General features: G+C 39.8%; 1 protein-coding gene across 7 annotated transcripts in view; it reads left to right on the top strand.

Annotated features, from left to right (window-relative positions):
• The window catches only part of cobl (cordon-bleu WH2 repeat protein), a 55,404-nt gene extending 31,675 nt beyond the window's left edge, over window positions 1-23,729 (top strand). For 6 of the 7 annotated variants that reach the window (XM_046399077.1, XM_046399078.1, XM_046399073.1 and 3 more), the window contains 10 exons: window positions 7,448-8,057; window positions 11,351-11,509; window positions 15,024-15,345; window positions 16,694-16,812; window positions 17,004-17,195; window positions 17,353-18,956; window positions 19,091-19,321; window positions 19,518-19,634; window positions 20,533-20,844; window positions 21,875-23,729. In XM_046399077.1, the coding sequence (XP_046255033.1) occupies window positions 7,448-8,057; window positions 11,351-11,509; window positions 15,024-15,345; window positions 16,694-16,812; window positions 17,004-17,195; window positions 17,353-18,956; window positions 19,091-19,321; window positions 19,518-19,634; window positions 20,533-20,844; window positions 21,875-21,958 (3,750 nt within the window). In that variant the 3' untranslated portion in view covers window positions 21,959-23,729. The remainder of the gene's footprint in view (window positions 1-7,447; window positions 8,058-11,350; window positions 11,510-15,023; window positions 15,346-16,693; window positions 16,813-17,003; window positions 17,196-17,352; window positions 18,957-19,090; window positions 19,322-19,517; window positions 19,635-20,532; window positions 20,845-21,874) is intronic. The other variant, XM_046399079.1, reaches the window with a different exon arrangement.
• The last annotated feature ends 971 nt before the right edge of the window (window positions 23,730-24,700 follow it).

The following is a 24,700-nucleotide window of genomic DNA, read 5'->3' as shown; positions in this document are numbered from 1 at the left end:
AAAAATACTTGCCTGTTGGTAATGTCCAGCAGAGTAAGAGTGTCTTGTGAAACCTGAAGCCAGGGAAGGGTGATACAAGTCAGAGGGGAGAGAAAAGATATTTGGAGAAACTCATATCTCATATCTGTTTGCTGAGACACGTTTGGTTATGTGGGCATTAAAAGTTGAAATAACACAAATGAACCACAGAAGCAGAAACGCTCTGGCAACTCCATGAGATTAAATTTCTCGAGGGAAAGCCAGTTGTCAGATTGGACAAAGAATTACGTTTAATGTGTGATCTTAATTTTGGGAGGTTGTAGTATTGTAAGGGAGAGAAGTATAATTTTGATACGTTATTAATTATTTACTTATTAATTAATTTATTGATTAATTACTTTCTTTTTGGTTCAAACTGTGGGTTTTTTGTCTGCGACAGCCATAGAGACATTTGTGCCCCCTTGTGTATGGACTGTATTTGTTCAGTGTGTCCAGTAATATGTTTCTGTTTGAATTCACATGACCACACATCATGTGGACATGTGAGGACATGAATTAGTTTCCGAGGGTACTGCATTCCTGCCTGTGTTGTTGTGGTTTCCTGATTGATCGAGCTGGCCACGTTTTTCTTCCTGATCACTGTCGCTCTGCAAAAATACAGAGTTGGCAGCAGAGGGAGGCTTGTTTTTCAGCGCCATCCATCAGTCCACAACGGTAGCTAACTTTAATCTGCTCTAATGCACAGCTCTGGTTCAATCAGCCAGACAAAACACAAGTTGCTTCTGAATCTGTGTTCAGTAATGAGTGTTCCTGTGAGGGTTTTTCTTTCTTTGCCTCTGTTTTTTACTCTTAGTTTTTTCCATTCCATTTTTGTTCCCCCTTCATATCAGCTTTCCTTTTGCTGCCCACTCTCTGTTTTGTCTGTTTTGCAATACGCATTGGCCAGTCAGAGCTTTACCCTAGGAATACACCCCCTATTTAACAACATAAACAAAAGAGGTAGGCCATACTACTGTTAGGTTTTGTTGCTGTTAGTCCCTGTTGTATTTGTAGTTAAATAGGGTTAGCCTCAATCAGATAAGGATCTGGGAGAGAACAAGAGACCAAAACAAGGGAGGCTAAAAGTAAGAAAAGCCCTCCAATGACAGAAAGAAGAAGACAACCTGGGTGTTTGAGATGTGAGACGTTAGTGGAGGTTTGGAGGGATGCAGTGAGGGGTGTTTATTCGTTTGCCCCATCTCTCCATGTTTTTTGAACGAAGAAAACATTGTTTTCTGAACCAGCTGGAAGCAAAGAATAAAGAAGCCTACTAATGCCAAAGCAAACAGGCAGCCTTTCTTTCGTCCTCTCATCCTCATCCTTCATTCTTCCTTTAAAGTTGCTGTTTTTTTTAATTTGTGTTACAGCTGAAAACAGCAGTTGATCTGGCTTGAGCAGTGCAATGTACGCCTTCAAAAAGGCCTTGATGTATTTGACAAAAAGCTGTAATATTACACATTATATTCTTATCTTAATCTGAACATACACAAGATTTTCATGCATAACAAAACTAAGGATTGCGCACGCATGTAAGTCAGTGAAATAAAAAGCATTTGTGCTGAAATAGAATCTGCCAACAATAATTTTGCATACTTCTGATCATTAGCAGTGCTTAACATTATAACATGTCAGTAGAAGATCTTCTTTCATATTATTTAGTCCCTGTGAGCTTAACATTATTAGATGGAGTTCGAGTGTAAAATTGCATTCTGTGATGCAACAGAAAAAGTAACTTTTCACACAATATGCTGGTCAATAAACTTTGATTTACTTTATTTGTTCTTATGCAGTTACTGAATTTTGCCTTTACACACATACAATTTATACATATTACTGTAGGCTGTGTCCTTTATACTGTATTTTTGGCTTGATCTTATGGTTGTGCTGAATTAAGTGTACTGTAGGTAGTCGCTGTAAGCCTCCTATTCTTATGCACTGACCTTGAAGATTGTGAAAGTGTGAGTTAGGGGCCTTGAATAGGGGAACCCGTCACCCTGCCAAGCTGCCTATGTAGGACAGGATCTGTTTGCACTTGAAACTGTCAAAACATCTTGCGTATGAGACCATCCAGGACAGATGGGACAAACAAATGAAGCGAATGTATATTTATGCCAGACTGTTTGTGGCTATATCTGTGTATGTGTGGTTGGGTTTTTGTGTGTGTGTATGTGCATGTGTTCTTTAAACATAAAAATTTATAGTTAACATAATCATATATCATATATAGTTCAATAGAAGAGAGATAAGCACTGATCCGTCATCAATTATAATTAGAAAGCAATCAGTGAATATTCCTTGACATATAAATGTAACTGCTATTTGTTGCTTTTGGTACAGTATGTACAGTATTACTAAAGGTGGAGTATACTGGTGGAGTATCTTTAATAATCATATAAATTTATATAAATCTCTAATCTTGTCTTGTCTCTCTTATGTTAAAATAATTAAACAACTATTTATGTAATTATTTTTTATTTATCTATATTAGGGGTGAAGCAATCTGTTGATTAATTTCTGATTGATTAAACATTTAAGTGATTTGTCAAGGAAAAACAAAAAAAAATGAAAAGGCAGAGCTTGCTGCTCTTTTGATTAATTCAAATAAATAATTGACACATCATCTTTGAGTCGTGTTGCTAAATAATTATATGTTAACAGCTAAACACAATGCGGCCCTATATACAGAAACAAACCTCTAAATTAGGAAAAGCACATAATTTATTGATTGTAGGACATTACTCACAATGTGGAGGGGAAAGGGAAAGAAAATGTTGAATATCTGTGGGTTAGTAGGACAAAGTGGACGACAATGGAACTGGGTCAGCGTGTGTCTCCTTATCCTTAGCTAGCCTCTTTGCTAGACCCCCCCCCAACTCACACACACACACACAACTTGTTAAGACCTTTAAGATAAAACTCTTTTCATCATACATCCCACAGACACCCACACACAATAACCCCAACACAAGCTAACTGTCCTCAGGCCTACTGTTAGGATGTTTTGACCTTTGGTGCCCTCAGTGTGGAGACAGTTCAGCCGCTATTATTATCTCTGACACGCACACACATACACATACATCTGCACACACACAAACAAACACACATGCATACATATATGAATGTACTCATGCATGCACAAGCACACACATATACAGTGTAACCCCCCCCCTTACACGCACACATACTCCATTTCACATTCCGCATTAGCGTAGTAATGTCGCTCTGTCATAAAGCCCCTCACCCATCAAGAGTCCTTCGAAACAAATGATGAATGGTCACGCAACAGGTTGAGGCCTTTGTGGGTGGCCCCATGTGATCAACATGCTCCAACATGGGGCCCTTGGCCTCTCAAACCGTAGAGTGGAAAATTTAATGGACACACCAGACTGTCCTGGCATGGCCTTCTATGAGCTTTTGTTTAAAAGCGCATTCCTGTTTAAAATATGCCCATGTACCCACATATGTCAGGTTGTTTCTCAGTCATTCTTTAGTGAAAGCACATACAAGACCAAACCTGAACAAAAGACAGGGACAGGAGACAAGAGAATAACTGTTTGGGATGTGCACATTGTGAGTAGCTTAGTCCTGACCAGTTATGATCGATGGTAGAGACTCGATGGGTGTTGGATTTTCTCAATTGTATTTTATTTTAACTGTTTTTTACAGCAGAGCTTAACTCCCTCAATAATAGCTTTAAGCAGATGTCAGTCCATGCACCATTTATGAAACAAAAACACTGCAGAGAACATGAAAGCTCTGAATAGCTGTGATCAAGTTCTCACATTTGTGCAGTTATTGTAGAACAAACAAAATCACAGAGGTATGAAAACAAGGAAGTCAGATAATTAGATGGTGGCTGCATCCTTTGTTAATCAGAAAATATGTGGACTTCTGGTGACGTGTTGATTGTATTTCCTCAAATAAGAGTGTAGAAAGATAAACTATGAGATAGCCCTGTAAATATTTAATACACCAGCATGTGATGCATGAACCTGGTTTCTTGTCAGTGTGGAAAAACTTAATTCAATTCATTTTATCATTCTACCATCTTTAATTATACTGTGTTTTTGCAGTCACACAAATGTGCATTTATTATATTTGACATCGCGGCTTGTGATTTCATGCAACATGACTTGACTGTACAGTGTCAGAACTTGACAATCCACTTGATATTTTGTCTTGTGATGACATAACACAAAGTTGACTTGAGTTGTGAGCAGCAGTGGCCAGTTGTGCCTCTAGCTCACAGCAATACATGTGGAGCTGTTGAAGGACTTGCTTTTTAAGTAAGTTTGAAAAGCAGTTGCAAATGTAACATCACTAAGCAGTGTATACATGATCATAATGCAGAGCCAGCATAACTTGTGTCTGTATCTGTGACCTTGAATGTGGCACAATACAGAGTCTTGAGTCTTGGCTTCAGTCTCTGACAGTTGAAAGTACATGCTGCCTTCTCAGTCGTGGTGGCAATAAGCCCATGAGAGCAGCACACACTTAACCCTGCAACCCTTGACAACTCCCCAGTCCATACGCCTGTACTGTTCCTTTTCATGTGTGCATATGCAAGAGTACAGTCATGTGAAAAAGTGTGCATGTTTGTGTGTGCTGTCGCCACAGTTCTCCTCCTTTCAGAGCAGGGCTTGGCTGCAGTCTTATGTTTCACTCTGCAGGGAACACACACATAAACATACTCACATGCATGTGCATGTGCAGGCGCATGCACGCACACACACAGACACACACACACTCACACTTATCTTCATAGGCAAGTCAGTCATCCATTTCAGCTTCAACTTTGGCCCACATCCACTGGTATGTCTGTATTCATGTATGTATGAATGCCAGAGAGGGAAAGAAGTGGGAGACCAAGGAAAAGAAAGACGATCAGTTGGGGGGCCATTTGGATTTCTATAGCATGCCATGCAGGGAGTTCATTGGGTTCACATGTGTGGACCTAGTTTGCTTGCAGAAAGGCAAGGTGGCCTGATCTCTCTCTTGTCCTGCTGCATGATGCAATGCTACATGCAGCTCTGGGCATGTTCTCTGTTGAGTTTCAAAGTAAAGATAAGTTGAATGCAGTAGCAGTAATTGGAATTTTTTTTTTTTTTGAAATACAAACACATCTACACTGTTGAAACCTGCCCATAGCACATTTAAATTGATTCTAAAAAACCTGACTTAGAGAGACTGAGATCAGGTTGTTCGACTTGCACACGAGGGTGTGAATGATCTCATCTCCCTGTGGAAGAAAACAGAGAATTTCCCACTCCTTAGTTTGTTAGAGATTCATGTTTTTTTGGTATTTCTCTCTCTCTCTCTCTCTTGCTCTCTCTGTTTCCTCTCCTAACCCTTTTTTCCTGCAAGCTTCCCCCCAGCTTGTGTTTAATTTTCTGTCACAGTCATTGCTAAAAACATAAAACAGCATTAACAGATTTCTGTTGAACCATCTCTTCCCACTGAACTGAATATTAGTTGATGTTTATTTTACTTTTTATTTATCATTGACTTCAAATATTTGTAAAGTAGCAGAATTTGTACCTGACAAGTAATTGTGTTTGAAATGAATTACAGTGTTAGAGCTAAGGGGACATGTTTTAAATTTGTATTTGCACCCACATAAAAGAAATTATATCATTTTGCTAATAACAGCTGTCATTCACCCTCTGAAGTGATCACTGGCTCAGTATTATGAACAAGACATCATTTAAATTATGGTTAATGCCCCAGTGAATAATCAGCGAAAACACCACAATAAAAGATGTATACAGTATCAGTATGCAGTGTTAATTAACAGTATAACTGTATAACAATATAACTGTTTTCAACATTTAAATTGTGCTTAATTCTCCATTTGATTAGTATTTACTCTCAAGGTACTTTAATCTGCTCATCTTGCTTTTCCCCTCAGTTAAAAATGAAGAAACAGCAGGGATATTTACTGAAGCTAGCCTTCCTGTCTTGTACCATTTTTTTACCTGTAGAAGTGATAGCCCAGTAGCCCCTCCCAAATAGATTCAGATAGTGAATCTATCTAATATTCACATAGTATATACAAGCTGTCTTAACATTTAGTCTAATAAGCAAACAAAATAAACTCACAAAATGTCAATAAATGAAATATTCTTACACCTATATTCCTTACTAAACAAAATACAAGCTTCATTGTCTTGTTAACTCATTGTAAGACACAAATAAATCAGAAGAGACTTAAACTGAAGAAACCTCACTAGAACCATTTTGGTTTGTCTTTCTACAATTACCTCTTGTTGGGTCAAAATAAACGCTTCATTCACTGAGTAATATTTTAAATACTCCTGCCCTGTATATCATGTTCTTTGTCTGCTGCTGATGCATGACTCCACGTCTGCTTCAGTTCTGTTTTGTGTCTTTTTGTCCCCGGAGTCATAGTATATCACCTCTGTACTGTACCAGTCTTCGGCTGTCTCAGAGGCTGTTTCTGATCCCAGCCTGCTGTCCAGTTGAATTCACAAGGAAGGCTTTCGAGCACAGTGGAGCTCAGTCCCCTTGCCTGTAGCGATGTCATAATCAGGGAAGACTTCCACTAGCTCTGTGGCTAACTGAGCTAATGGATAGCTACAGCCAAAAATAACTCCAGCAAAGAGTAGTAAGCAACAGTTAGCAGTTACTCTAGTGATATGCTGCCCCCTATGTTTTTGGAGCTACCTCCGTATTCTGGCTATATTTTGCAAGTTGCCTGTTTAAAACAAGGCAAGAGACGTCACTCCAAAATGAATGCATTTACAGGAGCGATGTAATGACAGAGAATGTCTCTTTCTCTTTGCGTTTTTCTGCAGAGCATGTGAGACTGTCAGAAGATGGGAAGGGTCGAGCAAGGCGAGATTGTCTAATAGTTAATCGATGGCATATGGTGATTGTGCCCTCAGTTGGATAAAAAAATATGTAAAAGATGTGAAAATAGGGCGCCAGACATACTTCGGCCACTGTTAATATACCTGGGCGGCTTGCCAAAGTAAAGCCGGTGTGTGAGAAAACACATGATGTGTTTATGTTCATAAGCGAGAGAGAGAGAGACAGAGAAACAGAGGGAGGTACATGGCTCCAACAATAGAAAATTAATATTTGGTGTGCAATGTTGACAATGGATCGTCACAAGTAAATTAATGTATGGGAAACCCTGATATGTACTATCACAGTACCACTGCATCAAATGAACTATATCACTGCCAGATGTTATAAGTCTTGCTGTAGTGGGATCATTTAAAAGAATGTTGGCGCTCTGGATTTGAGGCCTGCCAGACCTCCACTTGATTAATTACTCAGTAGTAAACTCAGCTTCAGTCCTGGTAGACAGTCTGATTTATGGATAGACCACACGCATTTATGCAAAAGGTGCTGACATAAATTAAATTTCTACTGTTGCTCCCCTTTTTCACTTCTGTTCTTTCAGAAGGACCTTGGTTCAGAAAGCCAGCAGAGGAAACGGAAGGCTCCAGCACCTCCTTCCACCCCGGCTTCCATCACACCAGGCCCTGGCAACACTTCAACCTCTCCCAGTCCCACCCTCAACACCTCTGCCACTGAAACACCTACCCCAGCCTCTCGCACCAAGATGGCACAGTCAAGCACCATCTCCGCTACCACTGTGGAAACACACACAGTAAAACCAGCCACTTTGAAAACAGCAGTACAACCTCCACCTGTGTGCACTGTTACCCCAACCCCCAGCTCCCCGAACCCAAGCTGCAGCACCACCGACAGCCTCGCTGTCCAGGACTCCAGCTCTGAACTCAGCCACAGCCTTGAAGACTCAGACCCTTATCTAGACCAAACTGGTTCCCAATGCAGCAGCCTCACCAGCAGCACAGTGAGCGGGTCTGTGCTGGTCCAACCCGCTATGAAAATCTACCCTGGCAGAATGGAGGAATCGGAAAAGTCCACCAGCATGGCTGCCAAATTAAATCAAGATGCAACCTCAGCCAGCAGCTCCAGGTCGGAGACTGAGTCAGCCTTAAATCTGAAGCTGGATGACGTTGAGAACAACAGACACAGCGCAATGGGTAAATATATATTAAATGGTATGATAGCAGATGCTCAAAAACCTGTCCGATTTTTCAGATGCATATTTTAGAGATAATAATCCACATTTGAAGGCTTTCCAGTAAAATACTGGAATTCATGATGAATGAATTCATCTAATGAAGATGCTACCTATTTTACTCAAGTAATTTTCAAATATTAAACATTAAATTAGTAAAAAGGAATAATGCCAAATGACAGCTATTTACAGACAGATATTTATAATGATAAAGCAAACACTTTACCCCAGACACTTTAGCTGTAATGAGTTTTAATTTCTTTTTTCACCGTTATTTACTGTTTCCTGAATTTTGATTTAAGCCAACTGACAAATCATGTTGTCATACCACAGTAGGTAGAACATCTCTATTCATCAAAGACAATAAACTTGATTGCTGATTTCTTACTTACTTTTGACAGTAATGGTAAACACTCTCTGTATGATTAAGAAGTGAGACATTCTGGAGTTTTCTACTTGTTAAAAAGTGAGTGAATGTCTGCCCTGGAGGAATGAGCTGTCACACCGCTGCAACATCTGAAATTTAAGCTGTCAAGAATGACGTACATAACCTGGTGAAATACTGTGTGTGCGTGAGCATGTGCATGTCGGTGTGTCTGTGTCTGTGCAAGTCATGGTTGAAGTACGGGAACAAGTGCAGCTGGTTTTCATCATAACTCATGAGACAATACAGTCCTTGTCTTTTGCCCACACTTATCAATCCCTCGCATTTGTCCTATCTTTTTCTCTTCTTTCCTTTTTATCTCTCTCTCATATGCATGCAGCCAATCACACGAACCTTCAAAGCTTGGAGATACAAAGATAGATCCATCACAGATTTAAACAGATTCTACTTGAACTTTAGCTGGCCTTGTATTGATCTTTATGCAACCTAGTTTTTTCTTTGCAGCAAAGTGAGATTGCAGGAGAAGGCTGTCTTGTCTGACAGGGGCAGAGATGAGAGAGCTGTGGACCTCAGAAAAAGGGATAACAAAGGTGAGGACACCAGAATGGAGTTCAGAGAAAGGAGCATGGGAAGGTTTTAGCAACAGGATGACAGGGTAGCAAAGTAGAAATGAGGGAACTAGGGGGGGTTAGAGAGAGGAGAATGATGGACAGGCAGATGAAAGCAAGAGAAAGGTTGAAGTATGAGGAGGTGAGCATATTAGTCAGGATAGAAGAGACTGCACCAGGAGCATTAATACATTTATAAATCTAGCCGGTTGTCTTTTTCTCCGTCCTGACACACCTGGTAGCACCTTTTCTCTTCTCCTTTGCTTTGATTCTGACTCCCTATTTTCAACTGTCTTTCCCTTCACAGTGTGTAACAAAGTATTCACTGAGGTAAATTTGTATTTTCAGTAAAGTAGTTTTAGTCCGATTTGCGGATTTTATTTTATTCCTGAACCTAACCTGAACATCAACTTTTCACATGCACCGACTATCAACAGGATTTTGTTCAGTGTAGTCTGACAAGTGCACGGTGTTATACATGAACAGTACCTATTTGGCATGGAATGAATAGCTGGTATACACATTAAGAATAGACAACTACACCTTGCATCTACAGTATAGTGTGGTGCCCTCATGCTTGTAAAGGTAGAGACAGAAATGTACACAGTGCAGTTATTAGGTTCCACTTGGTCTTTCATTGTTATAGGTTAGATGTAGTCTTTGTTTTAAGCATAATTGATGTATGTGTCAGACTTTCAAACAGCATGTACTTTGGCAAGCTCTGTGATAAAGATATCTAATCTAAACAAACAGAGGTGGAGCTGCAAACCATCAAACTAAAAGTAACTCTGTAACAGAGAATTACTTCTGTATTTTTTTAATCTTGGTTTTATACCATTGCCTCTTATGGGGGCTGATATTAGATAATATTTACAATAGCTCTTCAAATTCTGTTGTACTGTTGAGGCTTAAAATGTGACGGTGTTGTATGTGTTAGTGTGTGTGGGCTGTGTTGATATTTATGTCAGTTGGTTGAAAACAGAGGACAATAAAGAATTTCTTTGGATTTATAAAATGGTTTAAAAGCAATGCACATATATAGAATTTGTGTAGTTTCACTGCAGCTTCAGCTTGAAGCAGAGAGGTCAGTGTGAAATGTAAATCACTCTTTCCTCTTTAATGCAGTCAGCACCATCTCCACTGGTTGATATTGGCAAAGTGATATAGTACCAGTGTTTTTGAGGCTGCATCCACTTTAATCATACTGTTATTTAGTGGAGCACCTAAGGCATAACTGCAGTGTTTGTCTGTGTGTGTATTTTAAGAAACACACAGTGACAATATTATAAGGGAGAAGAGAGATCAAATTGTTGAGCATACGTTGTAGGGTTTTATGGATAGGCAGTGAGGATTTAACCGTGTGTGCATGTGCATGTTCCAGTTGTTATCACGGTTATGATTATATGAGCCCTGCACACTGTTTCATTTCATTCCTTTTGTCGACAACAGAATAACCAGATAAAGTAGCACATCTACAGCTCCTACTGACTAAGACTCATTGATGTAGCTATATTTCAACGTTGCTGTTTAACAATAATTGTGCATTTGCGCCCCCCGCAACCTTCTCCAGATTGACTTTTTCCTATTTGTCAGTGCACGCTTCTGTTAGCATCACCCATCTCTCCTGCTTTGTGTGTCAGTCTGCATATGTTACACATCCGTATTCAGCTGCTCTTTACTTCCTTTCTTACTACATCTCCACACTTTTGGTAGCGACTCTGCTTTTTTTTTTTTGAATAATGTCAGTTGCTACCCATTTTTGACACGACAGAAATTCAGTGAGGACATAAAACAACAGCTCCACTCTTGGCACACATCATTGTTACATTTCACTTTTTCTTGAAACTTCAGTGGATTTTCTAAAGAACTTTGTTGCCAAGATTAGGCCCACTACTACATAGTCTCGTAAATTGTGAAATTCCACAGGAGCAATGTAACCTGAATAAATGAGTATACTGTAAACACTCACTTACAGTATTACAGTCATAACCTTCATGGCTCAGCAGACAAAGGAAGGAGTTCTGCCCACAGAAACTCAAACTTCATCACCAGAAAATCCAAGAATAAAGAAGCCACTGTTTGAATAACAAGCAGTCTTTAAGAATTGCAGCACAAAAACACAGAAGCCAAGAGGTTGCCAGAATAAATTGAAAACAAAGATGTTGATAAGAAGTTTGAATGTACAATGTTTGTGTCACGTTCCCCATTTTTGCAAGCATGACCATCAGTGCCTGCCCTGCATGCATGCTGTTTCTTCTGCAGGAACCACTGATCGACCCGTACCACCCAAACCTCGTCGTTCCCTGCCCCGGGAGCTACCCCAGCTTGCCTTACCCGCTACCCCGTCCTCCCTTCCCATTGAACCCACAGAAAGCAACTCCCTACAGAGTCCCATGGAAACAGAGGAAGCAGCTCCCCAGTGTAGGTCATAGATGGGCTGCCTGTCCCTCTGCTTCACTATTGGTTTCTTTTCTTTCCTAGAAGCCGCATTGCTGGTTAATTAACTTTTGTTTCATTTGTTATAATTAGTTTTGCAACTGTCCTTTTACTGCCAATCCTTCTTGTGCACATGTGTGTGTATGTAAATACTGTACTCGGTGCTTTCTATGTCTTTCCATCAGCGGTCCAGGCAGCTTAGTTGTTAAGCGATACTGGGGCCATGTGAGGTCAAGGTGCTTCATATCTATAAATGTCAACCTGTAAGCCATGTTATTTCTTCTGGACCCAAAAGGTCAGGGCTGGGGTCAACATCAATCAGCTGGAGTGCTTTTGTGGTTGCGTTTATGTAGTACATAGGACTGTATTGTGTAATAGAAGACACCAGTCTAGATGGTCATGATACCGTTGTTCATTTCACTGTTGTCTTCAATTTCTTTCTTTACTCTCATGTTTTCTCTGGATGCTGTTTTCTCAGTCATCCCTGCCAAGGGCAGTGTTTATGATCTTTCCATATCAAATCTCATCTGTTTTTTTCTTTACTCCTCACCCTGCACCCTACCTTATAGTGTACTGCTGTGGGCCTGTGCGTCTTCGCTCCAAACACTCCTGAAGTCTCTGGCTTGACCCGTCAGTCCTTTTTCATCTGTTCCCTCTGCTTCGTCTTGACCCTTTTTGTTTCTGCTGGGCCTCCCTCTGATGTTCATCTCCCTCCTCTCATTCTCAAGATTTTGTATTTTTTTTTTTTACTGTTTCCTCTGTACCTTGTATTTGTTGTCAAGGTCTCATTGCTATCATAAATTTAATTGTCTAATTTCACTTGCTTTCACTTGGTTCTCCCAGTGCCTCACAGAAGCCACTTTGCAGCAACCTAATTGCATCCTCCTTGTGATTATTTTGATTTTCTTCTGTTGAAGGCACAAAATACTACAAGTGAAAACAAGTTGTGCTCTCCAGTTTTCCCTTTCATGTTTCTTTTTACAAATGTATGTATATACTATGGCGGTTTTGCATTTCAGCTCGATCTGCTGGTTATTGATTATGCATGAGATCAGAGCTGAGTTAAAAGTGGACAGAGAATGTGGTCAGAGGACTATACAGTGACAGATGAGCTATACCCTGGATGTATCAGTTACAGTGTGATTGATGAGTGACATGCTGAAATGAGGCTATGAGGCAAGGCCATGCGATATCTACCAGCCAATATTTTGGTGATGCGATATCTGCAGATCAATAGCGGGACAGCCTAAGTTTCTTTCTGTGTGCCTGGTGTTGTGGCTTAGTTTAGAAATGTGAGAACTGAATGCATGTTGCCTTTGGCAACATTATGGAAAGTGTGATCTATCAATGACATGTTGTTTGTGGGTTGTAGTGCCTTGTGTATTTTAAAAGCACATGTATGAAATAAATGACCTCTGTCTAAGAAGAGTTCATAACAGTCTACTCAGAAAAGAGACACAGTGATTTGCCGATTTGAAAGCTTATGCTTGCATGAATGCCACTGCTTGTTTTTAAATCATTGATAGTGATGTAGAACTACCCCTATGTCTTGATATCCTATGTGAAAAAAACAGTTTATTATTTGGGTCCAGAGCAAAGCTAAATATATTATTTGAATCTTGGGATAAAAAATTGTAATAAACCTGGCCTTATAGTGAAACTGTGTCATAGAATGGAATTAGTTTGCAGTTATGAGCTCTAAATTATTACATATATATACAGTATGCAAACATGTGAAATGTGTTTTTGTGTGATGGGCTAAGCCACGTTGTTGGAACCTATCTATATCACTGTTTTGTATCATATAAATGCAAAGTATTGTGGTTTCACAGATTCACAAAGTACAATTTTACATTTTTGAGATGATGATATTAACTTTTAGTTCTGATTATAGCAAGCGTTGGAGGTCTGGCATTATCATTGTGGGTAAATTTTATTTTACAGTAATCTGGTTTTTATGTAAAATTTGGTTTATCCTTTGAAAATTCAAAGCCATCAAGTTATGATGCAAATGTGTAGCCTAATAAGAGGACATGTGCTTATTGAGCCTGTAGAGATGTGAAAATTAAAAGATGGCAGGAACAGAACTCTCCCCTGCAATGTGTTGTGGAAACAGAATATATGTTTTAAACACATTTTTCAATTAAATGGTTGAAGACTACATCAAGATTCAAGTACTTGGTATGGGATTGTGCATGGGTTGCCATGGTTAGCTTTTAATAAGTGACACGTAACAGTATTGATTTGCTTTGTGCACTTGTTTGGCTTGAACTGAGACATATGCAGAAGGACATCTAGCATCAGAAGTATTAGAAGTATGTGTGGATATCAACTTGTGCATTTGTTATGCACGCATATATGTATGTGTGTTTGTGTGGAGTGTGTATGTGCACTTGTCTGTGCTTGTGTGTGTGTGTGTGTGCACGCATGTGTGCTGATTGTGGCTGTTGCTGGCATGACTAAGCTGTTGCTGGGAAGGAGCTGGGAGGACAGCCCTGTGAGTCATCACCACATCTCCTGGAACTGACTGTTCTCTCCACACCATTAGGACCAGGCCCAAAACTGACAGGCCTAGTATTCACTCTCACACACACACAGACACACATAGGAAGAGACACTGGAGTACGATGAATGCCCAAATGCATGCACAGACTCACAGACACCTGGTATTACAAACAAAGTCAGTCACTGTTAAACTCATTTTAAAGAATCCCCCTTTGAATTCTCAGTGCTGTGCATGCTGGCTGGGCTGCTGAAAACCTAACAAATGGTACACTGATTTTTATTCTCTTGGCCCAGAGTTCAGTGAGATCAGTGACAGACTAAATAAGTTCTCCAAAACCCACAGGACTGACCAGAGCATGACTGTACTAAAGAGATGAGAGGGTATGAAGCAATACTATCTTTCACTGGAACCTAAAACAGTACTGTAAAAATCTAATTAAAAGGGTTTGTTTATAGTAAATCCACCCACACATCATTAAAGCTGTTTTATCAAACCACAAGTGGTTGTGGTCAGGGCTTGCGTTTGGATATTTGGCTTGTGTTTCCTGGTTTGTGTGTGTGTGTGTGTGCATGTGTGTGTGCGTGCACGTAGTGTCAGAATGAATTTTGAAACTAACATAAATACTTTCTCAGTTTTTTTCTCTTCTTCTTCCATCTCTTGCTCTTGCTCATGCTCGTGCTCGTTCAGCACCCTGCCCTGTACTTCTTTTCAAACAAATGTTCTTGTGATTTGTTGTGTTGTTCTTCTCAGTTTTTCTCAGATATTGAAAGTCTTTTAAGGTTTGTGGATTTGAGAACAATAAATAAGGCCTAAAAATGCATGGCATGAGTAAAAACCCTGAGGCCTCCATGTCTAATTTTGACAAATGTAATTTTTTACACCAATACAAGCTCATTCTCAGTCCTTTAGTTCCTCCTTACATCGCTGGAAATACTTAAAGGAAGGTAATAATAAGTTATATTGATGGTAATATCGTCTTCTGTCCTCTCCCAGCTTGGCTCCACTCCATGCAGAGCTCCACAGCCACTGGCCAGAAACCAGAAACTGAAATTCCCGAGGAGGAGACCATGTCCTTGGCGAGTAGCAGTGGTGGCAGCAGCCTTCCCGACCAGGGTTATGCCGCCTCTGAGGGCATGGCAGAGGGCGAGGACTCAGGCATGGTCAGTTCTCCATCTGACACCCAACCCACATCCCCAGATGGGAGCTTGTCTCTAGATGGAAGCAGTGGAGGTGGAGGAGAGAGACTGCTGGGACCAGTGCGGGACACTTCCAGTGACAGTGATGAGGGATGTGCCACGTGGGGATCAAGACACAGGTAGAGAGGAAGTCGTGGAAATCATCGTAAGAGGAAGCATGGATTTAGTGTAGAACAAAAGCAATGGAGGAAAGTAGACAAGATTTGACTGTATATTTACATTTATCTGATTTGTGATATTTGGTCAGCAAGATTATTACAGTCTCATTTAAGATGGTGAGGCACATTGTGAAAACTGCTTTGGCCTCAAAAGAGTATGAATGAGTCACAGTGTCTGCTTTACTCATTCATCTCTCTGGTCATATGCTTCCTAGTATTTGCTTTTTGATGACTCCTACCCACATTTTACCTCAAGTCTTTCTCTTTTGCTGTCACCTTTATATTTTCAAATCAGTTTCAAATCCTGGTTTGCCTGCAGACAAGATAATGTATGTGCCATTTACCTTGCTGTTGATTTGAGCCAGTCTAATCACTGAAACTAACACCTGCATGAAAATCATAAGCTAGATTCTTGCATTGGGTGCTCAAGTCTAATGTCACACCTGTATTTTCACCTGAATAGTGAACCATCACTGTTTGAGCCTACTGTAGACAACTCTTCACAGTTTTTAACCGTGCCAGGAGTAATAACCAAGAGCAGGTCCCACCATATGTTTGATTTGAGTTGTAGCCAGAGTTGGCACCCTGAACCTTTAGTGCTTGCCTTTCATAGTCATGGTTCTAGGCTCTTATTCAAAAGCCTTTGTGGAAAATGAGTGTTGCCCCGGATCACTTTTCGCCTTTTAAGTTGTTGTTAAATGTGCATGGTAATGTTCCCAGACTAGGGAACTGGGATCGATACTCTTGCCTGGCTTGATGTTGTTGGCCCCTCAGTATTCCAGGAAAGCACTGTAACCCTGTTTTCTGCGAATCATTGAGAAAAAGAAGACCAGTCCAAGACTCTTAGAAGACAAATTCTATTTGGTTTGGCCTTCTTGTTGCAATTTGCTATGGATAATATGCCAGTAACTCATGAGAATGCTCTGTTGAAGCCTCGACGAGAGTGAAGGAAGTTTAAACTGTGGTAATAATACCTTTATGGCTACATGTTTCAAAGCCAGCGAGCTCCAGTAAAAATAAAATTTCACATTAAACAAGTACAGAACTGCATTTAGCCTTTTGGTTTCTGAAGCAGATTAGTAACGGGAAGGGTGCTGGATGTAGAAACAAAATCATAATAAGGAGTTTATAACAGCTGTTTAGTAGTGGATAACAGACTGTTAATAAAAAATATTGTATGTAGTCATGGGTAGTGCTGTATTGTAGCAAATGTATGTGCAAATATACTGTAATTTCTTCAGGTACCCAGCATGTGTGTACATGTGTATGTGTGCAGTCCTTCTGAAATGTTTTAATGTACAATCCTCAGGCACAACGACATCAGCCCACATGCAGAAAAAGACAGATTAAAAGACAGCTATGAAGACGACCCAGAGCTCACGGCCCAGATCCATCAGACTTTGGCAGATTTTGACGCAGACCTTGCAGGTGAGGGGACATTTCTTGGGGGTAACCACTCATCATCTTAAACTAGATTTACTAGTTACTTAGATTTATCTACTTAACATTGACTGTGAGTGGCTGTTACATTCTCAATAACAGCCATGGTAACATTTTTTAACATCCAAATAAAAATGTACCCAAAGTACTAATGTATTATATTTTAACCCATTTTCCAGATCACATAGATGTAGTCTCAGCAAAGGAAACTTTCAATACCATGTCCACAGACAGTAATGAAGTGCCAGTGTCCGTAGTGGACATGGATGTGCCAGTTACAGCCATAGATGAAGTACTGGAGGACTATGAATGCAAAATTGCAGAAAATGAGGCAAAGTCACTGACCAGGACTGAGTCGGCTGGCAGCAAAGGTATGAAGAACAGTAAGCCTATGTCTAGTAGATCATACAGAATCTGACATACAGCCTTTTTTTAAGGCTCAATGGGATTAATACAGTAGGGTTAAAAATTGTGAAAAAGGTTATGTATTTTATTTATATTTTAAATCAGCTTTTTCTCTTTTCACAGGTCCAGGCTTTTTCCACCCGTCCAGCGTAGAGCCACAGAACAAAAACAATAATGCTTGTACAGCTGCTGACACTAATAAAAAAAGCAAGGCACATACTAAGCAGTCTCAACTTGAGCAGCGTAAGAAGTCACTGGAGAACAAGTCTAAAGGTGATAAAAAGGAAGAAAAGATGCCAGAGACAAAAATTAAAGGGATGACTATCACAGACACCAATTGTGTGAAAAAGGATAAACAAAGAACGTCAGCTGTTAAATCCAGCATCGACATGCAGAAACACAGCAAGAGCACTGACATCAAACCTGATCCTGTGAAAAATAGTGCCCAATCTTTTCAAAAGAAGAAGGACATTCTTACACCAACTGGTCAGAGAACAGTGTCTCCAGAAAGAGATGAAGAGATACACAGAGTTAACCAAAATAGCTCTGGCTCCAACACTTCACATGGTAAAATAACTCACAACGTCACATCACGCTTTGGTATGAAAACTTTCACTGTGGTCCCTCCCAAACCTACTGTCTTACATGCTGCTACGGGAGTGCCAGCTGTCAGATCAACTGTCGGTGCCATTAAGATTGATGATCAAGGAAACATGGTGAAAGTGGGTATCTCTCATAACGAATTTAGTCGTTCATCAGAGTCAGGAATTGATGACAGTAAAAGGTCCCCACTTCTTGGAAAAGCCAAGGCTTTTTGGAGCTCAAACGAGAGACAAGAAAGCACTGTGCCCCACAACAAAGATCTCATTGATGAGGCTAAGGATAGCGCAGATGGCCTGAAAAGTACTCTTGCTTCAATCTCAGAAACTACAATGAAATCCAGCAACATCGAGGACCTGAAAACAAAGCAAGCTTCACTTATTAAACCTGTAGAGAAACCTAAGCCTAAAGAGATGGTTAAAGATGCTGAGGAACCGGTGAAAGACATCAAAGCGCCAGCAGAGCGGGTAGACATGGAGAACAAGATTTCAGCGTCCAAACACGTTCCACAACCAAGTAATAAACCTACCATTCCTCCTTCTATCCCTCCAGACTTGAGAAACGACCTGTCTTTCCTCAAACCATCAAGACGAACCTCAAGCCAATATGTGGCCTCTGCCATCACTAAATACACCTCAAATAAACCCAACCCAATCCCTAACCTACCTGGCTCCTCTGCTTCTTTGAAAACTCAGACGATCGGTTTCCAGAGATTAGGTCGCTCCATACAAGTGAATCCACATCATTCTTCCCAGTCATTTTTGTCAGATAATAAGGAAAGCGAATGTGCTTTTAAATCCACCCCCCCTGGTCCTAAGGCATCTATAAATTGCCCAGAATATGTGTCAGATAGCCGAAGGGATTTTGTAGAAGTGAGACCAGACAGGGGAGGATTTGGAAGTAGCATTGGATCTATCAAAGGAAATGCTAACACACTGGAAACAGAAATATCCAAGAAGCACATTCAGTCTAGTGGCCTCACCCAAATAAATATGGCTGCCAATAACGAGAGAGATAATATTAAACATATTCCGTCCAGAAGCTCCAGCCCTGCACTAAGCAGTCCCCAACCTTCATCTGACAAACCATCCATAGCCCCTAAGACCAAGACGCAAGGCCAGACAGGTGTAAGTATAACGTGTAATATTAATACTGTATTTTATCTTGTGAGTCTTATGATCAATAAATGCTATGAAGAATTTTTATAGCCAAATTGTTACTGTAAATTACAGTCTACTTATAGTCCTCATCTTGTCTTCAGAACACGATGGACAGAACTGAGGCAGTTGCCCATCTAACTCCCAATGCAAAATCACAACCTGTCACAGTGGCAGACAGCGGTGTCACCCCTGGGCCTCCACCTGTGACAGTGTTTGGGCCGGTTAAAAAGTTCCGACCAGTGATCTGTAGATCTGTCGAGAAAGAGACGTCACTACACAGCAGCCTGATGGAAGCAATCCAGACAGGTGGTGGCAGGGACAGGCTGAAGAAGGTCAGATAGTAAAGTTTTGTATATGGATGCATGTTTGTATGTGGATTGATGAGAAGGAGAGTGATCATAATGCCAACTGAAAACTGGCCTAGCATCTACATACCAGTAATATAAATACAATATATTCCTAATTTCATAATAGTTTTGGCTGGAAGACAAGAAAGGCATTTTGATTTTTTTTCTGTTTCAATATTAGATGAACAATTCTGGTCCCAGCAGTAAGAAGAAAACATCTTATGTTGAGGAGGAGAATGAGAGATCTGCTCTTCTGGCAGCCATTAGAGCCCAGAGCAACTCCGGAAGGCTGAGGAAGGTAAAATATTAGCAATTTACACAATATCACTCCATGTCTGTTAGCATCCAAGGCTGATGGTAAGGAGATAAAACCTGACCCTGATAAGTCACAGTATGATTGACTTGTTTGTTTAAACTTTGAGTAAAAAAAATACATAATACACTTACACCCTTTTTTAATGACTCTTTCAATTTGTCCAATTTTATCCTCAAATAGATGTAAATTCTAAACTAAGATGGTGAACATAAAACTATGCCTACTAACCATTAGCATTAGCATTACCATTGTGGTGATTTAAACCTTTAGTACAGTTTCACAGTGCATGGCTGCATATCTTTAGTCTTGTTCCACTTTAAAAAGAACAAACGTGTGTTACACTGTTAGTTACACTTAGAAAAAGAACTGTGTTTAAAAGGAAATGTGAATATTAGCTTATTAGCAGCTCACAGGACCATGTATGAACCTGTTTTTGCAAGCATGGGTGTCTATTTCCATCCCTCTGCATGGGCTGCTGTGGTTTGCTGTCATGTAAGGACGCATGTGGAATGAAATCGGCAGAAAACTTGCTGTAGCTGAAATGTCTGTGGTTCTATTCTGGAGGTTCCTTACCAGAACTGGAATCTCTGGAATGTTGCATGACTAAATCAGACTCAAAACTCTGTGCTTCTCAAAGAAGATGTGGATGAATAAATACAACTAAATAACTATGCACAATGGAGCTATAAATATAGATATGATAAAATCACATGAATGTGAAAACATCATGCAGGATGATGAGAACAGATAAGATGTGCATATATATACACTGGCGTGTAAGGCCATGAGTGTGAGTTCAAATGCACTTAGTGAGAGCAGCTGGCTTCCCGCCTTTGTTTACGTGTCTACAGTTACTGTCCCCCTCTTTTGTGTCTTCCAGACCAAATCTGAGGCTGCCGATGAGCTTGAGAGGTTCAGGAAGGCATCTGATGAGGAGACAAGTGCAGGCCATCCCTCTTCTCCCTCTCCTTCTTCTTTGACTTCTTCTGGTACTTCTCCTCCTGTCTTTACCCCACCACCACCACCAACACCCATGACTGCACCTCCACCTCCTCCTCCTCCTGTGTTGCCACAGGCTAAGCCTAGCACTGTGGCACATCTGAGTGCTGATGCCCCCATGAACCCTGCCTTGGCCAGAGAGGCTATGCTGGAGGCTATTCGCTCTGGATCTGCTGCCGAGAGGCTAAAAAAGGTACAAATACAGAAAAATACAGCATAAATTTGCACCACAGAGTGAAAGTGTTTGCAGAATTCTCGACATCCTTTATCCACACTGCACTAGCATACAAAAATACAATAATAATAAAATATTTTTTTGTCCCAAAGGGAAATGTGTTGTCACAGCTTACACAATTGGTACATGGATACATACATACAATAACAGATACATTTGATTGATTAATTTTCAATCTACAGCTGATTCATAAAAACACAATGATCAGAGTAGAGCACAACACATATCCCTTTGGATCAAATTACATTACAGGCTACTTCCATATCTCTATGTGTCTCAGCAGGAGGCAAATATTTTAAAGATTAGGATGTTTTTTTTCTTGAATCTTCGTGCACAGGACAGAATAATTTCACCCAGAGAGATTCTTATCAAGGAAGAGAAGGAGGGGGGGTTCTGAAAATAGGTAGAGACAGCACAAATTCAGACAGAGAAGCCAGAGACAGCTACAGAAATTCATGTTTTAAACCAGTGTCCTCACATCTTTGGTCCTGCCTCGTTGAAAAACATCGTTGGCAGAACAAAGCTCTCCTGTGGTGCAGCAGCCAGGAAACTGGAAATGTATTGCAGGTTTTAACACATTTGCAGATTCATCTGACAGCCATACAGCACTGCTGTGCAACTTTTTCCAAGAAGATTAAGTTCAGTGGCGGGTCAGCAGCTGTGTGAAGTTAGACTTGCCAGAAACGTTTTCGCACTGTTATTTTTTTCGTCAGTTAACTTAGACAGGAACAACAGCAGAGATCAAATTGTTTTTGGAAGAGTAAAATGATCAGAGAAGTTAAGACCGCATCTCTTTTCTGATCTGATTTAGTACAAAATTAACTCCAAAAAGCTTTTCAGTTTGAATTTTTTTTTCTATCACTATCCAGTTCAACTCTACAAAACCACAGAACCTGATATATTCTTTCCAGTATGCCACAAACTATTACTACTGTCATTACCAAAGTGGAGAACTAGAAACATGACATGTTGTGTCTCTTTTAACTAGGTCGCTGTGCCCACAAAGACGGTCAAAGTGAACGGCAGACTGGGAACAATCCAAGCAACCTCCTCAGCTCTCCCTCGACAATAAGAGGGGAAGCCCACATCACCACAACAAGAAATAATTCATCAAGTTGAATTTCACATTTTTGTTTTTTGTTTGTTTTTGCCATTGTGCTTCTACAACAGACATTTGGAAAAAACACATTTTGGATTGAGTTCTGTTGAAAGTTTCAGGAAACTTTAAATGTAACAAAAATTGCAAAGTATAAAATAATAATTAAGATTTATTTTTTCATGCTGTCTATACACACTATTCAAAAAGGGCTTCACAGCTCTGACCACCAGTCTGGGGCCTTATGCGTAAACTAATACACTAATGCTCATAGAATTTCATACAAACAATGATTTAAATATTTCTTCTTGAAAAAAGAATGTTGCTCTCTTAGAAGACAAACCTCAGTAATATCTATCTGATATAGGTGTCATAGGTGAAAGTTAGACTCTATCAATAGCTCATCCTGCGTCTGTCTTTATAACATATTCCTAAACATGTCTTGCCATCTGTACTAACTGGAAAATGTGTGCCAATGAAAGCAAATTTGAATGGTTAATACTACTTTCTGATCTAATTTTATTATTATTTTTTTTTTTCAAAGCTTTTTACCACAGTTAAGTTATGGATGCCTTATACTATTGCTTGGTCAGTGTTATGTATATGATGCTTGCTTTAAAAATTCTATATGGGGTGCAATAAATTGTATCTGATGATGTTTCCAGAATTTAACTACTTAATATTTGTTAATAAATTAAGATAATTGAAAATGTAAGTACATTTGAGAAAATAATGGCTAGATCCACTGACAATGTTTGATTCCTTAAAGTGTGTTATGTCATCCAGATCTGGTCCATGATGCCAACTTTTTCACTTCTTGGCTCTGAAAAGGAGTACAGAAGGAGGTGACTGACAAGTGCCTGTTAGCTCAATGTGCTTCTGTTTTTTGTTTTTTTTTTACTAACCTTGAGTTGTGCTGCTACTGAAAATCAAGACACTGTCATACACAGTCAGTGCCCTGCAGAAACCTTTACTTGTAAAGTAGCAAGATGACTGACTGTGCCTTTGACGTTTGATGTATTAGAGAAGTTAAGATAAACCTTTACTTTCTTTGACATTTCCGCATTTTTGAAGCATTGTTATTGAAGCGTATCAATGGTGGATGCCACCATGAGCAAAGAGATTATTTTAGCAATCGTCGCATCACTAGCAGTACGTAGCGGGTATGTAATACAACGCAGCAGTTGTAGGTGAATTTGAAGTTTATAGTGTGGAGTAGCTCTGGTTGAGAAAAGGAGAGTGGACCTCTGCCGTTAAATGGTAGTTATGGCTGAAGTTGGATGTCCACGCTGAATCATACTTAGAATGAAGGAAAACCCAGAGCATCCACTTTCAGGTGTAAATGCATGCTGCAGTGGAATAAAATTAGAGATTTATTTTGATTTATAATTTCAACACTCACAATGTTTTACTGTTGTATTTTTTATCCTGAGAGCGAAAACCTTGAGAGCTTTTGTTTTGTTGTCTGTTTTGTTTTTTTCTTTCACTAGAAGGGATTGTTTCATTTCTTCAAGATGGTTTCATTTACACGCAATAGCCTACAGCACACTGTAGCATTGTTTATTTTGTAAAGAAAAGAAGAAATATCTGCACTATCAATAATCTGTCACTGATAGTGAGAATTTTTTATAAGCTATTGCTTTTTAAGTTTTGAGTGCACATTGTTTTTGTGACAGTTATTTTTGTCTACCTAATTTTTGATTCAATAAATATTTTTTTTTAATCAAGTGAAAACTGACTTGCAGCTGACATTCCTATATTTTAGCCTTTTTTTTTGCATTTTTTCCCCTCTCAGTTAGACAAATGTTAAGCAGATGGCAGGATGAACCTTGCCCTGTAAAGCATCACTCTGATGTGCCTCTGCTGTTTGCAGACTGAAGTCATCCTGCTGTCTGTCTGAAATATATTGTAACCTCTCTCCCTCTCTCTGTGCCTCACCACAGATGAGCTACTATTCCGGGCAGCATCTCATGGCCCTGAGTCATCAGTATGTGGTCACACAGAATGACTCTCACAGGACTTTAACCTAACCTGCATTCCTGATTCCTGAAATACTAGTCATTGTAGCTCTCCCCATTCTTCAAGAAGCAAGCGAATGATGCAAATGTTCACAACTACGTTCTCAATTGACAAACATAAACAAGTAGTTCTCTTGTGATTGCAAATTTTGTTATAAAACAAAATGTGGATTACTTCGAAAGAAGGCCATGAATGTCTCTTTTTACTGACTAGTGTAGGGTGTTGTTAAGTCTGTTGTAGCAGTGGAATAAGTCAGTGAGTGTTAATGGGTGATTTTGGACAAAGAAAGCTGTCAGCCAGAATTCATGCTCACTCTACAGCCATTCTGATATGCATTACAAATCTCTGAAGGGTGTGCATGAGTGGGCGTGAGTGATATTTTTTTGCAAGTATGTTTGTGCCTGTGTTACGGTTCCAAACCATTTAAACCATATTGCCAACGTAAACAGCCTCTGAATCAAGAATTACCAGAAGATCTCACCACATGATACAGCAGAAATAAATGAGTTTAGGTTTGGCTTTTGCTTAACCAAACTTATTTGTAAATGTGCATTTGTTGCCATAACAGGGAAGATATGTTACATGTCACCGAGCCAATCATTATGTTGACTCACAAGATTTTGATCGTGTAATCATTTAATTTAGATCACATCAGGTTATTTAGATGTGGATTCTTTTTTACTCAGAGATGAGTAATAA

Source organism: Scatophagus argus, chromosome 9 (assembly GCF_020382885.2).
Source record: "Scatophagus argus isolate fScaArg1 chromosome 9, fScaArg1.pri, whole genome shotgun sequence".
Taxonomy (NCBI): Eukaryota; Metazoa; Chordata; class Actinopteri; family Scatophagidae; genus Scatophagus; species Scatophagus argus.
Note: the sequence above shows the minus strand (reverse complement) of the source record. Positions and strands in the feature narration are given on the sequence as shown.